General features: G+C 53.0%; 1 protein-coding gene across 1 annotated transcript in view; it reads left to right on the forward strand.

Annotated features, from left to right (window-relative positions):
- CRYGS (crystallin gamma S) overlaps nt 1-8,245 on the forward strand; it is an 11,811-nt gene extending 3,566 nt beyond the window's left edge. Inside the window, exons 2-3 of the mRNA XM_077827352.1 lie at nt 3,296-3,538; nt 7,903-8,245. Of these exons, the coding sequence (XP_077683478.1) occupies nt 3,296-3,538; nt 7,903-8,175 (516 nt within the window). The 3' untranslated portion in view covers nt 8,176-8,245. The remainder of the gene's footprint in view (nt 1-3,295; nt 3,539-7,902) is intronic.
- The last annotated feature ends 4,128 nt before the right edge of the window (nt 8,246-12,373 follow it).

Below are 12,373 nucleotides of genomic sequence, written 5' to 3' on the forward strand. Positions count from 1 at the left end.
CTCACAGGCTTGGTTCCTTTTTACAGAGGGACGTAGGACCTCGGAACCTTGGATCCTAGTCGGTGGTGATCTTTTATTGGAATGTTCAAAGCAGAGAGAGCAGCCAAACTGTGTCATCCCCCTAGGCTTCTTAGTTGGACTGTTTTGGTGTTCTGACTCAGCAGACCATTCTGCCCTGATGATGCAATAGCAAAAAAATAAAGCGTACAATGAAGCCTCCCTTTATTCCCTAATCCTGTTTGCTTTTCTAGAAACAATCCCTAGCCCTAGCATCACTGACTTAATTCTTGGATCCCATTTTCATGACAAAGCGAATGTCTGGTACAAAAGGAGCCTTATAAAAAGGGCCTCCCAGATTCTGGCCCTTCGCAGTTGCTTCTGGAATTCCTGCAGCAATTGGGGTGTAGTGTCTAGAACGGAAAATGTCCAAAACAGGAACCAGGGTAAGTTTGTTTGTGTATCCTTCTGAGGGGACAAGATGCAACTTAGGAAGTTGCTCTTGTTTACAAACATGGCAGAAATGTAGCAGGAGCTTAGGGTAATAGAGCAGAATTTAGCACAGTGGTAGAATAGTCTGTTAATTCTCTGAAAGAAGATCAATGAAAAAGCAAGTGATTCAAAAATGTACGTGGCTTTTCCACTGGGGACAGGAGCTTTTCAAACCGAAAGCTCGCTCAGAGAGATAAAACGACTATTTAAAATACAGGGCTGTATTTTGAGTGACAAAGATGGTCTTTCCTCCCTTTTTCTTCACACTGGATATTTCTCTTTCTACTACAGTACATCAGGAGAGCGGAGGTGGGAGGCGAATGCTGTGGCTGTTGGGGAGACTTTCAAATGTGCCCCAGTGCCTCATGCTCTCCTCGGTGTCTTACTGGGGAGAGCTGCTGGGCCGTGAAGAGAGTGGCAAGCTTGCGGGAAGATGCCCTGAGTGTCTGCAAAGCATCTGAGTTCCAAAGCTAGCAGCCAGCACCAGTGTATGCTCCATAGTCAGGCTGTCGAGAAGGAAGTACAGCATGGCTGCTGGGATGCTGATGCCTGACTCTGATCACAGGCGGGGGGAGACCAGTTGTGTGAAATGTGTAATGCTGCCAAAGAGGGCACTGCCCAGACACTTGAGCTTCTTCAGGGTATGTTTAGAGTGAGCCTCCCAGCCCAGGGTGACAAACTTGGGCTAGCAGGGCTTGTGCCAGCACTCTAAAAATACCTGTGCAGACAGTGCTTTGAAGGAGCCACTAGGGCTCTGAAGCCCACACCCTTCCCTAGCCGAGCTGCGGCTTCAAAGTGCTGTCTGCACCATTATTTCTAGAGCACTAGCGTGAGCCCGGCAAGCCCAAGTCTGATGCTCCAAAATGCTGGGTAGACCTACCCTCAGACTCCAGTACTGTACCCAGGGATGTTGAGAGCAGCTTTCCCACTGACTTCAGTGTGGGTGGGAGCAGGCCCTACACTTTGGACTCGTAGCAGGTTTAAACCAGACAGGGATGTAGCTCACAACCCTACGTTCTGCCTAGGGATCAAAGTGCATGAGACTGAGAGCCTGGGTGCTGGTTCCCAGTTGTGTGCTGCCTCGCTGAGTGACCCTGGGCATACAGCCAAATTCTGAACTTCTTGCTCCCACTGGGGGACACGCTGGAGTGACCCTTCATTGCTCTGTGTGCCCGTATGTAAAACGGGCACAATGACACTGCACAGGCATGCTGTGCAATAATATTCTTGTCATCCGCTCCTGTCTCTGAGTCCCATCGCAGCATGAGAATGGGGCACTGCAGGCAGGCAGAGTTCTGCCCCAGTATCAGGTGGGCAAAAGAATTTGCTCATGTAGAACTTACTTCACCTCTGGAACCTAAGCTCTTCTAAGCAAGGGGAAAGGTGCTTTGTCTGACAGCTGGTGGTGTTGGGGCTGAGCCTGCTGGTGGACAGTAACTGACTAAAGATCAAGGACAAAGGTTCACTCACTGCTTTGCTAATGTAACTTAAACTCTGTGGAGCAGGAGACTCTAGTGTCCTCTGAGAGGCAGGATGGCTCAGTGGTTAGGGCACTTGCCTAGGACTCGGGAGACCTGAGTTCAATTCCCTGCTGTGCCACTTCCCTGCTGGTTAGAGCTGAGACATCTCACTTGAACTAATGATCTGTGCCCACCTGCAGTGAAGGAGCTTAGTAGAGGGCTCGTGGGGAGGAGCGTGTTCCTTACACATTCCTATGAGCTCTTTTCACTAAGACTAAACATACTGATGTTTATTGTTAGTCCATTCTTTGCCCTGTGGACATAAACTTTAGGGGTTCTCAGTTCTCTTTGTGATCATGTTTGAAGGGGGATGGGAAACAGCTTGCAAACAGGAGCAGTGAATTGTTCTCTCTGACTACAAAACTTTGATTAGGGAAGTCAAATGTATCTTACAAATTTCACTTCTGAAACTTTGTTTCAGTGGCAAAAAAAAAGATGGCCAGGTTATGGCACTATAGCATAGGATGTGGAAACAGGCTGCTGTGTGTTATATATAGAGACTCTGAGAACTATGAAAGGGAAAATCATGCAGTTAATAGATAAGGCCCGATTATGCAAACATGCACGTGCTTAGCTTTAAAGCACACGAGGAGCCCTTTTCACACAGTATTTGGACGACTGGAGCCTAAATGTTTTTACCTCTGTTACTAACCATCCCTGAAATAATTAAAATGACAATTGATGTGAACCAAACTAACTTTTTCCCTCTCGATGGTTTGTTTACTTTTTGCATTTCCCTTAGCGTGGCCAATGAAAACAGACTGTTTCATTCTTCAAAATTAGAACAGGACTGTGGCGTTTGGGTTGCAAACAGCGGTGCCAACCCTACAGTTCTTGTTACAAAAGCTAGCCTTCCCTCGGGCTACTCGCTCTTCTAGGGACTATTGGTGGGCATGAGGCGTCACAGGATTGGGCCCACAGCACGCAATTTAAACCAAAGCAACACTTCCCTCTCCACCCACTCCAATTTTTTTTATTGCATCTTTCTTTGAATGTCATTCAAACCATTCTAATAATAATAAGCTTCGTCATTTCTTCCCAGGGCAGTCCCCTTTAACTGCTCATGGTTAATGATGCGCCTTTATGTTAAAGGCAGTAGCTAAGGAGTCAGCCTTGTTCAAATGGTGCAGTTTCAACTAACACATGCTTGCTTCAGTGACAGCACTTGCAGTTCTCACCCCCTCAGCCTGACTCTTCGCTGCTTTTGCCCAAGAGCCATCGACCGAGCCGTCACCATCTGTTTGGGAGAAGGAACCTCCCCTCTCTCTGCTTTGCTTGTGTTTCAGATCACTTTCTATGAAGAAAAGCATTTCCAGGGCCGTCGCTATGAGTGTGACAGTGACTGCCCTGATTTTCACACCTACCTAAGCCGCTGCAACTCCATCCGAGTGGAGGGGGGTGCCTGGGTTGTCTATGAGCGGCCTAACTTTGCAGGGAACATGTTCGTTCTGACCCACGGCGAGTACCCCGAGTACCAGCGCTGGATGGGCCTTAATGACCGCCTCAGCTCATGCAAAGCCATTCACTTAGTAAGTCTGACCTTCCCTTCCTCTCCCCAGTCTCCCCCAAAGCACACGTGTTGCTGCTGCTCCTCCTCCGTAACACACGGGTGGGATATTCCTAGATATAGTTGAGAACGAGGTAACAGAATTCCAACAGGTCACATGGGACAATTTCTGCATCATCAGAAGGTTGCAGTCTTAGGGGCAAGTGAACAAACCATAACCCTGGGAAGGCTGGGAGAGTAAGAAAACCTTCCCAGGAAAGCTGCAGTGTTTTCATGTAGTACGTAGCTGAAGTTCTATTGAAACGCTGCTGCAGCTCAGTCTAATCCATAACAGAGGGAAATGCTCTGAGCTTCCCCATGGCCCTGTGAAGTGGGGCAAAGAAATTTGATGTCAACAGATAAAGAGAAACTCCCCCACTGATTTCAGTGAGAACAGCAGTTTGCTTTGGGCAGGTTGTAGGTAAGTTTCAGTGGATACCTCTAACAATTGAGGTGTCGGTGTAATTTTGTTTGGAAATAACATTGCTGCAGTTTGCTTCTAGGCAGCTGGGGTTTGGAATTTATACAGGGGAGGTGGTTACTCTGTACCCTGCTTTCTTGAGTTTGCTCCTCTACTCTCCTTGCTCCTTTTCCCTGCAGACGCAGCTTGCAGCAGCTGGTGTGTACGCAGGGTGACGTTTCCCTAAGCACCTATGTCAGTTAGGGGCACAAGCCCCCTGGGAATTTCCATCCCTGGGATTTGTGCTCCCCACTCAGTTGCTTTAGAGAATCTCCGCTGTACGGCCTGTGCCAGCCTGCGTTTGTCTGAACCTCTGTAGCTTGTTTCCCACTCCGCTCCCTGCTAGAACCGATCTCCTGGTCATTCAGTTTCAGTGCGACTGGCACTAGAGAGAGGAGTTGGCTGGCAGGCAGTAGCTCAGTCCCCCACCCCCACAGGTGGGGTGTAGGTAAGGGGATGGTTCCCTGAGGAGCATTCTGCTGGTGAGGGCTTGCAGGTGCCTGCCTGTGCACAAATCCCCCACCCCATCTGCCTAGTTAAAGTTGATTGAAAACAAAACCTCTTGCCCCCTCTTCCTAGGGATTCAAAGTATGTTTGGAGATACGAGTCAGCATGCTGCCTGCTTTCCCCATTGACTCAGCTGGACACAGGCTCCATCCCTTTCACTCAGTCAAACTTCCAGCTGCTTCATGACGTGTATGTGGCCTGCATGGATGGAGCTCGCTGTCTGCAGCAGGGGCTCGGAAGGACAGCGAGGATGTTAAATAAAGCCAATTGCGTTTTGATACAAGACTTTTAGTAGAGGGCAGCGTCCCCTACTCGTCGAGGGGAGAGTCCCCTTTGCCCCATGCTAGAGGCAGAAAGGAGCAATGAAGTGGGTGGAAATGGCTCCTAAGAACAGCTCCAGCTCACAGAGGGCTGTTCTTGCTTCTCAGGAACTTTAGCAGAGCATGGGGAGCAGTCCCTCAACTGCCCAAGACTAGAGAGTACAAAAGGGGAATTTTAAGCACAGTCTCACCTCAGGCACCTGCACTAAATGCAGGAACATTGGATCTAAGATTTCTCATTCTACCCTGGTTGCAAATTGCTCCATCCAAGCATTTAAGTAGCTCCTGCTAGCACTCGCAGAGCATAGGGCCTGGCCTTTGGAATACTGGTGGTGCCCCTGCTTCACTGAGGAATCCATGCTTACCCGCTCTTACACAGGAGTGGGAGTGAGCTCTATCCTGCAGCTTGTGCTGGCACCAGCTCACCTTGTGGGCAACCTGCTGAGTCAGCAAGGGGCAGAGAATGCTCAATAGTGGTGCGAAAGAAACAGCTGACACAAGGTGGACGGGAAGGCTGGTTCCCTTCCAGAAGTTTAGAGGAAGGGAATGTGGGGTAGCCTGGCACTTAGGCTGGCAGGGTGTGACAGGGTAATTAAGGTGTCTACCCCTGAGTACAGGCAAATGGGACCCTAAGTGAAGTGCAGGCAGTTTTCCCAGGGCATCCCCGTTCCTCAGTCTATACTGAAAGCTCCCATGGCTCTCAAAGGAGAGCACAGAGCTTGGCTGGCTTTTTTGCCCTTCTTTTAAAGGAAGGCTTTGCCACTTATGCTCTGCCTGCTGGCATGAGGAACCCATTGCCATGACTAGCCTGTGAAGAGCAGGGAAGCTTTCATCTGGCATTTATGTTACCCTCTCCACTGGCAGGGAATAAAAGCCAGGAGCATCAAAAGTACAGGCCAAAGCTGATTTTGAAAGGGACGCAGCTCAGCAGTGTTTCACTGATGGTATAGAGCACCCCTTTGCATCGTCCTGCATGTTTTGGTTGGAAATGTTTTTATCTGATCAAATGCTGCTTTGTAGCTCTGTAGTTCAGCTGCCCTATGAACTATTAAGTATGGAATAAAGAACATCCCTAAAAACGCAGGTCACGGAGCAGGTGCGGGGGCCATGTCTCAGCGTAATGCTGCAGGCAATCGGTGTGCTTAACAGTGATGCCCTGTAGCAACCAATAACTGTAAACTAAGAGATGATAAACCAGTGTCCAGCCAGCTAGTGTCCAGAGCATTGCCCCTGCCAGAGGAGGGAAATCTAACCCATTAAATACTGCATGCCTCCATCTTCCAGAGGCAGGACTGGGGCATGAGCAGCTGCTCCAGCATTCTCTAGCCAGAGCATACCTTCTTCTAAGGGGCTCTGGAACAGCTGGGTGGGCCCCTGAGGACAGCACCTCCCCTACCACTGGTCTCAAAGAGCTGCCCCTTCCCGCTTGCTTTAACAGTGGTGGAGCCCTGCTGATATTCTATAATTAAACACTGGGTGGAAGTATTTAACTTGTAATTCTGACTATTAACCCAGTCAGCTGCAACCTGGTTTAGAGTCTTTGGCCTCCCGTGCTGCCTTCACCAATGCCAAGGCCTCGTAGTGGTATGTGACTGCCTTCAACTGTGATCAGTGCTTGAAAGAGCCAGCTGATGGGGGCACTCAGCTAGGGGGGCATTAGATGAGTGTGAGCTATAGGAAACTTCCCCACATGGGCATGGGACTCCAGCGCATCCAAGGCAGCAGTGAAGCGTTCCTTTCCGGTGGGGAGGGCAAGAGGAACAGGCTGCCCTGAGGAGAGGCAATTCATCACCCCTATGGGAAATGGTGGCATTCAGGCTGGTGCTGGTAACAGACCAGGGAGGGAGGGATGAGGTGGGCCAGGCTGCACAGGAAGCTGGAAATTAACACTCTTGTAGCGCTTAAGGCTATTCAGTGCTTGAAATCTCAGCAAATATAATGCCTTGTACACGTGAAATGCGAGTACAGGCTGTCACCATCTCATTGACTCCTTATTGCCCTGGGCCACACTGCAGCTCCAGTTCTGAAACCTGCAGCACCGGAAGGGTTAAATCAGTCAACCTCCCCCACAGAGGGAATCAGTTTAAAACACTGAAGTGCAGCTGGTGCCAGCCAAAGTGCATCTCTTATGCATCACCAGCAGTGCCCTGGCTCTGCCCCCTTGAGCCTGGGTCTGCCCTGCCCGGCCCCTCATCCAGTCTCTTCCACCCGGGGATCCTAACGCTGGCATAGCAGGATGGCAGCATCTGGCACTGTCTGCAGATGGGCCAGTGACTACATGAGGTGTAAAGCAGGGGAGAATCAGACCCTCTGAGCCTGCAGGGCCATGCTTACGTGTTAATGCCTCTGGGCAGTGGAGGAGCTGGTACTGGCACAGCAGTAAACTCCAGACGGGTTGGGGGAGCCCAAGGGCACCTTGAGGAGCAATAAACTAACTCAGGTGAACTGGAAAGCCAGTTGATTGTTTTGGTCGGGCCTGTATTTTATACGCCTGGGAGCTACCTCTTCTCCCTCCCCCTATCCTCTCCTAGTCACTACGTTCCCATCAGTGCGTTCCCCGAAGTTGGGGGGAGAGGGGGAGAAGGGAGGTTTCTTGCCTCTCAAGCATAATGGGGCCCCTTTAATTGTCCACCTTTGATGCTCATAAACAGCACAGTCCCATGCAAAGCCAGGGTCTCCATGGCCAGCAGCATCGTGCAGCCTCCATCCAAAGCCACTGGGACATGAAGAAGGAGCTTGCACAGGAGCGCAATGAGCAAGGGGGTTGTGGTATAACAGCTGATGCTACTCGGAGTTCTGGGAGGGAAACAGAACCTCCTGCTCTACTGTGTAAATCAATCCCTAGCTACCAGGGATTAGGACAAAACCTTGGGAGGTAGATTACCCTACATCCGCCTGTTGTGGAGTCCTTTACCCTTCTCTGGAGCATCTGGCAATTGCCAGAGGCAGGATGCTGGACTCCGGTCTGATTCAGCCTGGCAGTTTCTATAGCGAGAGGAGAATGAGCTTGAACTGTGCTGCTGTGCCCAGCAACGTGTGACTCTCTATCTCCTGTTTCAGTCCAGTGGAGGCCAGCACCGTATTCAGATCTTTGAGAAGGGGGACTTTGGTGGCCAGATGTACGAATCCACAGAGGACTGCCCTTCGGTCTTGGACGAGTTCCGCATCCGGGAAATCAACGCCTGCAAAGTGCTGGAGGGGGCCTGGGTATTCTATGAGCACCCCAACTTCCGGGGCAGACAGTACCTCTTGGAGAAGGGGGAGTACCGCAAGCCCGTTGATTGGGGGGCTGTGTCCCCCACTGTCCAGTCCTTCCGCTGCATTGTAGAGTGAGGGGTGGGGCAGCTCCCCGGCGGGGGCTGACACCCCTGCTTTGCCAGGGAAACTGAGTGGAGTCTGTGAATAAAGCTAGTGGCTGATGCAATGCTCCCTGTCCTGCTTATTTCCAAACAGTGTGGCTCTGGTGGTCAGGCCCTGGTTGGGTGCACCCTGCAGCCACCCCTCACTCCTGCTAGGGGCTAGACCTTTGCTACCATTCTCCCCTCCCTGACCTGTGCCAGCCTCTTCCCTCCTGCACCCCAAATCCCTCATCCTTGGCCCCACCCCAGAGCCTACACCCCCAGACAGAGCCCACACCCCAACCCCCTGCCCCAGGCCAGTGAAAGTGATTGAGGATGGGGGAGAGCAAGCGATGGAGGGAGGGGGGCTGAAGGGTGGGGCCTCAGAGAAGGGGCAGGGCAGGGGCTTTGGGGCAGCGCAAGGGTGTTTGGTTTTGTGCAGTTAGAAAGTTGGCAACCCTACACCCTGTGCCAGCCTCTCCCCTCCCCGTGGCACCAGTGCTCCCCTCCCTGCCCTGTGCCAGCCCTTGCCTGGCTAGTCCTGCTGGGAGCCTTGGCTCCCAGTGCCCCAGGCCTGATTCTCCATGGCCATGCAACTTGGGGTGGCCTTTGGGGGCCTGTGTATTCAGTTCCTGGCCTCAGTCACCTGCCCTGCTTCCAAAGAGGGCCCCTGTCACTCGCTCCAATGGCTGCAGCTACAGTTGGTCCCTCACCTGGAGGCAGGCACATGCAGCCCAAGGATCGGGCTGTGAGTGGCAGGAGCACTGGCCACAGGGATATGGAACTGGGGGACTGGCACTAGCTGCGTGAATGAATGGTGACTGGCCACCTACCAAAGGTGGTAGCATGCGGGGCCTTGTGCCTGTCGTGCCAGCCTCCTCCAGCGCTGCGCACCCGTCCCACCGGCAGGATTGAGCCCTCATCACAACACCAGCCATGCTAAAGCAGAGAGCTGCCCACAGGGGACAGACTTGTGGAGGAACTAGGAGGGGGAAGTCGAGACGAACCCGAGAAAGCGAGAGCAAGAGGGGAAGGATCCCAATAAGGGATAGAGAGCTGCCGCCCCATTTTCTGTGGGGGCAGCCAGGGAGTTTTGGTAGCTCAGCCTCTTTGTGACCAAGACATCTTGTGCCTGCGTGGCGGGAGGAAGGGAGACTCAGCTGAGAGACAGGATCCAGGGAGAGCCAGACAGAGGTGGGGTTGGGGAAAGAGGAAGAAAAGGGAGATGAAGGTGAGAGAGCAAACAGGTGAGAGAAACGAACGATGTGGGAAGAGGAAGGAAGGAAGAAATGGGGGGACAGCAGAAAAGGATATAGCTCAGGTGGAAGCAGGGCCCTGCCCATGCAGAGCCTGTGGTGGGAAATTATTCGTATGGCTCATGGTTAACTATTCGTGTTCCAACGGTGTAGAGAGGCCCTAAAGGAAATCAGGGCCCCATCCTGCTGGGAGCTGCACGTATGCACACTGAGAGAGTCTCGCCCCCCAGTAAGCGTACAGCGAAGGCCCTGCCTCTGCCGATTGCCGGAGCGCCTACCTCTGATCTCCAGGGGTGCCCCGGACCAAATGGGCCTGCTCGTGTCATTAAAGCTGACCGCATGCTGTCCATCTCTGGAAGCCTGGGGCCATGTACTTACATTGCAGCCTGTGCGGCTGGAGCCACTCGCATTCGCTTATCAGCATTTTGTCTTTCTACCCTTTGGGGTGGCACAGAAATATTCTTGGCCTAGAGCAGGCATGCAGGTAAGGCCGACCCCGGTGAATACCTCCACGAGGGAAAGAGTGAACTGTTCCTTGGAAGGTAGATAAACCCCCTAACCCACAAGGGACCATTCTCAGATGCAGCAGGTTTTCCCCGCCAGAGGGTCCAGCTGCCCTGGTTCCTGGTCTGGGCCTCTCTCCTGAAGAGGTGTGTTTCCTCACTGTACCACGAGGTGTCAGGCTGGCTCTGCTGGGCCCACCGCCACTGATATAATCATTCACATTTCCTGGGCGATGCATCGGCATGCAGAACATGACAAATGTCCATTTTGCGGGGCATTTTCTCCGCACGGGACTCTGGGGAGCCAGCGAGTTTTTTGCATATCAAGCAAGGGGATCGGGGACTTTGGATAATGACATTTGCTGCTTAAAGAGAGCCCCTCCCAGCAATGGCCCTACAGTCTCGTCCAGGTTGATAGATGAGGTTATTACGTGGCAGTGAGGCAGGTTAAGTGATGCTTGTCAGGCACTGCAAGGATACGGCCCCCTGTGAGTACATTAGTAATTGGGGGTGGGGCACGTGGGGAAGAGTCCTGCTCCAGAGGAGAGGGGGTCTGCTACAGCACAGAGAGGGAGGCAGGGGGTGGGCCTGCATGCCCTGGTTATTGGCAGGCAGTAGCATCTGATTGCTTTCCGGGCTGCTGTAAGGGAAGGGCCTGGTGGGCAAGTTCAACTGGGGAAGGGGGCCTGTGGCACGGCCCCGGTCATGGGCACAATGTGTTTAGAGAGGTGGCTGTGGGGAGAAGCTTCTGCAGCTGGAAAAGCAATCAGCTGCCCAAAGCAGTAACAGCCTCTTCCCCCACCTGGACAGCAAGGGAGCAGAAAAAACCCCTCCTCCCCGTCCTGGAGCAGGAGTGCACAGGGCTTCCTCCAGCTCACATGTCTCGCCCAGCTAGGCCCAAGCCGCGCAATCACTGCCCTTAGTCTTAACCCAGAGTGCTGGACGCAGAGAGGGCCCAGTGGCTGCTGAGCTCTGTGGGCTGATCCTTGCCAGCTGTCTGGACAATTCCTGCTGGTCGCTCCCAGGGAAGCGTGGCACATTGCCTGTCCCTCTGGCACGGTCCTTTGCTGCTTTCCTCCTTTGCACTCAGCTTTTCCAGTGTGTTCCTATTCACTCTCAATTCTCCTCCTCTCTCCATTTCTCTGTCCCCTTCTCCCTGTGTTGTCTCTCCTTCCACGCCATCAGCCCTTCAGTCTACTCTTCCCCATCAACCCTCCCTCTTCTCTCCCCTTTCATTCTCTCCCCTGTCCAGTACTCTGCTTTCACCCTCCTCCATCGCTACTGCCTGCCCTCAGGCCTCCATGGGTCACTGCCATGGCATAGGCAGTGCGCATACTTCCCTTGGGGCCAGCAATCTCTCTCACAGGGCAAGAAACACAGCTAGAGCAGCCCCGGACCCTTGGCTTCTCTGCCCAGCCACTCTCATGGCTCTTTGCAGGTGGTGATGGAGCACTGCCTTGTGCAGAGAGGGGGAGCATTGTGTGGGGCACACTTTCCTCTTCACTAACACCCCAGGACAAGCAGGGCTTGCAGGTCCAGACAGGCAGCGTGGCCCTGCAGTGGAGCACTGTGCTGCCCCCTGTATGCACGCTCACCCTCTAGGTATAGGATGCCCTGCCATGCACACAGTGCGATCCCCTTGCCGTGCATTCAGCAGGGTCCGGCCTGTACACACGCTGTCTCCTCAACACACACATTATAGTGCAGCTCGCTTCCTGTGCACACAGATGGCACCTTTCAATACCTTTATTGGGGCTCCCCCTCCCAGTGTGTTCCCACAACCTGATGCCCCTCACCCTTGCACAACAGTGACCACTGAGGCAGATTTGAGGATATTTTAGGGACGATTAGATCATCTAGTCTGACCTCCTGCACATCAGAGGCCATTGCATTCCACCCCAAACAACTCTGGGTTGAGCCCAATGATTGAGTTTGACTGTAGCAAGGAGTGTGGCCTTCCTTGGAGATTGACAGGTGGGAACAGCCGGACGCCCCCTGGTGGGTGGAACCTGGAAGGCCTTGTCCACCCTGCTGAAAGCAGAAGGGCAGGACAGGAACCGGAAATACAAAAGGTGGGCCCTGCAGCTCAGTTGAGGTGGAGCTGCTGAGGGAGACAGGTGCTTCCAACCTGCTGCTAGAGCAGGAGCCTGCAGAAGACCTCTGCTGTTCTGAGGACTCACTACAGCTGCCAGACATGCCTGATGCTGAGGAGCTGCTGGGATTGCCACTGGCAGTGTACCCCAGGGAGATGGAGAATGACCCTGGGACTCAGGTACACCTCCAGGGGAGGGGAGGAAGTAGGTCAGGGATGGCTGACTCTAGTCTGGCTGTATTGCTACCTGAATGCAGGTCAGCATGTTGTGGCTGGATTCCCTGCTGACCCCGTGGTGGAATTCTCTGCCCTGAGCTGGGACCCAGTGGAGTCGGGTGGGCC

Source organism: Eretmochelys imbricata, chromosome 9 (genome assembly GCF_965152235.1).
Source record: "Eretmochelys imbricata isolate rEreImb1 chromosome 9, rEreImb1.hap1, whole genome shotgun sequence".
Classification (NCBI taxonomy): Eukaryota; Metazoa; Chordata; order Testudines; family Cheloniidae; genus Eretmochelys; species Eretmochelys imbricata.